We start from the raw sequence: 3,931 nt of genomic DNA, 5'->3' as shown, positions 1-3,931 counted from the left end.
TGGCACGTCGCGGTAGCGGCACAACTTGCGCGCCTGGCTGCTAGGTGGGCAGCGCCTCAAGCAGCTCTCTCGCTGACAAGTTTCATGCCGCGAAATTATATAGATAGGTCCTTGATTAGGACCCATCGCAGCCCAACCCGCTCAGCAGCAGCACTCGCCGCAGCAACCGAGCACCGCTGACATTTTTGCGCCTTCCGGCACCACTGCCTATACGGCAACCCGTCTCAACGGCACCTTTTGCGCCTCCACGGCACCAGCGCTTCCACCAGGCCAACGAGCGCCTCCACCGGCGAACTCTTCTGGATCGATTCTTGTGGTAGGTATCACCCAACCACCCACCGCCTTCCAAAAGGGGACTTCCCCTCTGCGGCATTCTCCTCCCTTCTAAGGGAGATTTCTCCAGGGACTTCCCGGGAGAAATTCAACCCTCTCCTTCCCCTACCACTCTGCCTCCGAGGACTCTTTCGGACACAGTGTTCCCTACCCTTGAATCCAGGGCTCTCGCAAGAGTCGGGTAGTGGGGAGGGGTAAACTCACCCTAGGAATTGGGGTGGCTCGGAGCCACTAGAGCTCGTGGAGAAGGAGGCTGAGGGGTAAGGGGACTTTCCCTTCCCCAAAACACTTCTCCATTTTTGCTCCCTTCCTTGGCTAGGGATTTTGCTGGGGAATACCCCATGGAAATTTCTAGTCCGGGAGAGGACTTAAGTCCGCGATCGGACCTAGGGATTTTCCCTTCCTTCAGTTCTTGGGAAACTTCTTAGGAAGAATGTCCTTAGGATTTTGACGAGGACAAATTCACTAGGCCCGCGATAATTCTAAGTCGCGTTCTTGCGGTTCTTGCTCCGATGTACATATTTTTAAATTATTTGTAAATTTTTTTATATATTATTTATTTGAATACATATTCCTTCCTGTATTTAAATGGCGTTTGAAACTTTTATTTCAAAAGAAAACCTTCCCACCCAACCACAGGTTTGGAGCATTCTTGGACACTGTTACGCACAATATTTCATTTATGCATTTAATATAAGTGGAGCGGTGTGGACTAAAAATCAATTTCATAAAAGTCTTAGGAACTGTGGTATAAATCACACCAATTATGCTGTAGGATATGATTGATTTATGGGCGCATCAGCGAACAGCCAAATAGGAAACATTCGATGTTGGTATTTTGAGGTATTTTCAAGTCCACACTAAGTCAGCCTGCCACTTTTATTATATGATCTATGGAAATAAAGTGGGGAGGAAAATTTCCCACGGGTTAATATCAACATATACACTGTATACTCCTTAGGCCATGTATTCGGGATGTTGTAAGCGTTAGTTAGTCGTATTTAAAAGTGTGGGGTATAAGTTGCCAGTGCCGTATTTTGATTTGAATCAATGGAAAATACTGTTATGTAAGTACTTTCAAAGTTATTAAAAATATTTGTGTAATGTAATAATTAAATTTACATTGTTAATTAAGATTATTATTCAAAATTGACATAAGTAAACAATTTTAGTAGTAAATATATATGGAGCAGTAGTGATAATAATTTTTGACAACGTAATTTTTCGTCTTTTAACCCGTTAAATATCAGTGTAAATGATTTGGCTGTTTCAAAACACAATTCTTTAACACTGTTACTTAACGTGTTAAAATAGCTTTATTTTACTTTTCATGGTATGATAGAAAACTAACATTAATTTGTAATATATTGCATTATCAACAGTTTAACCAATCCAACAAATATATCAAATCAATTAATTTTTATTCTTCATTATTCAGAACATGTCTGAGGAGGATAAATTGCTTTGTAAGTATAAATATAATGTATGTAAAAACTGTTTAGGTTAAACTTTTATGTGCGAAACAATGTCCCAAGTTGGCTCCGAACCTGTGGTCAGAAGGGAAGGTCTTATTCTAGAATAAAATATTCAAAGCCAAAGATAAGAGGTCAAAGGAGTTTTTATTTAAATAAATAAAATGTACAAAAATTTTACAATATATTCACAAAAGAACCGCTAGACTAAAATGATCGACTTCCTAGGGAATTTGTTGTCGTCAAATTCTAGGGAATTTCGGTAACCGACGATTCCCAAGAACCCCAGAGACTAGAATTCCCCAGAAAGGAGCGAGGACTTATAAATTCCCGGACTAGACAATTTTCCCTAGGGTATTCCCTAGTAAAATCCCCAGCCACGGGAGGGAGCGGAGTTGGAGAAGTGGTTTTAGGGAAGGGGAAGTCCCCTTACCCTTCAGCTTCCTTCTCCAAGAGCTATGGTGGCACCGAGCCACCCCAACCCCTAGGGTGATTCTACCCCTCCCAATACCCGACTCTGTCGAGAGGCCTGGAGTTTAGGGTCGGAACACTGGGTCCGAGGTAGTCCTCGGAGGCAGTGTGGAGGGGAAGGAGAGGGTTAACTTCTCCCGGGAAGTCCCCGGAGAAATCTCCCTTAGGAGGGAGGATATTGCCGCAGAGGGGTAGTCCCCTCTTGGTAGGCGGTGGGTGGTGGGTGGTACTTACCAAAGTATGGTACCCAATGAGTTCGCCGGTGGAGGCGCTCTTGAATGGCCTGGTGGAGGTGCTGCCGTGGAGGCGTCAAAAGATGCTGCTGTTGCTGCGGTCAAAGGCAGCGGTCGAGCAAGGCTGAGGTGCGATGGGTCCTTATCAAGGACCCATCTATATAATTACGCGACACTAATCTTGCCAGCGAGAGACCTGCTGCGGGCGCTGGCCCCCTAGTGGCCAAGCGCGCAAGTATTGTCGCTTCGCGGCCGCGACGCGCCAGGGCCAAAAGACGCGCAAGCGCGCCGCGGAGAGAGGGAAAGATAGAGCGGCTAGACGCTGTCGGTCTAGCCGTCTATTGTGAGCGCAATAGAGATGGGAGATATAACAGAGAAATGCGGAATCTACTTCGCAACATTTTCTGCACCTCCCAATCTCGAACATTTTATTAATCTGTTCAACAAAAATTTACAGATTCAGATAGAGAGATGCTCGCCTTTATTTTGGAGCGCACAGGGCGTATAGAAACCCGGCTGTAGGAGCAGCAGAAACAACTGCTGCATCAGCAGAAGCAGCTACAAGTGCTTACTGTTCAGCTGCAGCAGCAGCAGCAAAAGCAGCTGCAGCTGGTTACTGCTCAGCTGCAGGAGATGCAGCTACAGCAGCAACAACACCAGCAACAACAGCAGCAGAAGCAGCAGCACCAGCAGGGACAACAGCAGCTGCCACGTATACAGCAGCAGCCACTGCCATCCCCGCAGATACTACTGCAGTCACCGCAGCCACAGCTGCAAACTTTGGTGCAAATGCTGCCACCGCTGCAGCCGCAATGTTTAAATAGCCTGCAGCAACTGCAGCCAGTTCTGCTGCCTCAGCAGCTACAGCTGCCGCTGCAGCAACAACAACAGCAGCAGAAACAACAGCAGAAACAACAGCAGCAGCAGCAGCAACAGCAGCAGCAACAACAGCAGCAGCAGCAACAGCAGCAGCGGCAGCAACAGCAACAGCAACAACAGCAGCCACAGCATGCCTACCAGCCTCAAGGACATCGGCGCGATTATCCAGGTAAACGGAATATAATCGTAATAATACGAAGTATAACGTTTTCTAAATTGTACGGATTTATATCTTAATCAGTCGCGTCAATCAGACTTAAAATAGCTTATCGGATGACATAAATTACACCTACATTCCACGATAGATTTTATATTACAAAAGAATTTAACATTAACTTGTACTTTTTTTACAGATCGAAGATCGTTTGGAGGTCAATCGCGCCGAAATTATTATAGCCGACCAAACAACCGACGGATGGTGCCACAACCCCCTCAGCCCCCTCAGCACTCAAGAGGGTATATTTATTATTTTTAAATTTTTAAAAATAAATTTTGTATACTGAACTTTAATTGTACATTTCATTTCTAAGTCCTTGCAACTAT

The 3,931-nt window shown here is 45.4% G+C and overlaps 1 protein-coding gene across 1 annotated transcript; it reads left to right on the top strand.

The window, feature by feature from the left end:
* The first annotated feature begins 2,516 nt into the window (after nt 1-2,516).
* On the top strand, nt 2,517-3,670 carry LOC136781285 (putative uncharacterized protein DDB_G0294196). Its single transcript, XM_066740137.1, has 3 exons — nt 2,517-2,627; nt 3,032-3,557; nt 3,630-3,670. The coding sequence occupies exons 1-3, from the start codon at nt 2,517-2,519 to the stop codon at nt 3,668-3,670; spliced, it is 678 nt and encodes a 225-aa protein (XP_066596234.1).
* Nucleotides 3,671-3,931: the final 261 nt, after the last annotated feature.

Source organism: Prorops nasuta, unplaced genomic scaffold (assembly GCF_024137725.1).
Source record: "Prorops nasuta isolate Cenicafe-Biocafe unplaced genomic scaffold, Cenicafe_Pnas_1.2 PNAS00022, whole genome shotgun sequence".
NCBI classification, from domain to species: Eukaryota; Metazoa; Arthropoda; class Insecta; order Hymenoptera; family Bethylidae; genus Prorops; species Prorops nasuta.
Note: the sequence above shows the minus strand (reverse complement) of the source record. Positions and strands in the feature narration are given on the sequence as shown.

Coding starts and splice junctions, on each gene's coding strand:
- LOC136781285 (XM_066740137.1), top strand. CDS start 2,517: ATGGTACCCAATGAGTTCGCCGGTGGAGGCGCTCTTGAATGGCCTGGT. Junction 2,628..3,031: donor CGGTCAAAGGCAGCGGTCGA/GCAAGGCTGAGG, acceptor ACCCGGCTGTAG/GAGCAGCAGAAACAACTGCT. Junction 3,558..3,629: donor ACATCGGCGCGATTATCCAG/GTAAACGGAATA, acceptor TATCTTAATCAG/TCGCGTCAATCAGACTTAAA.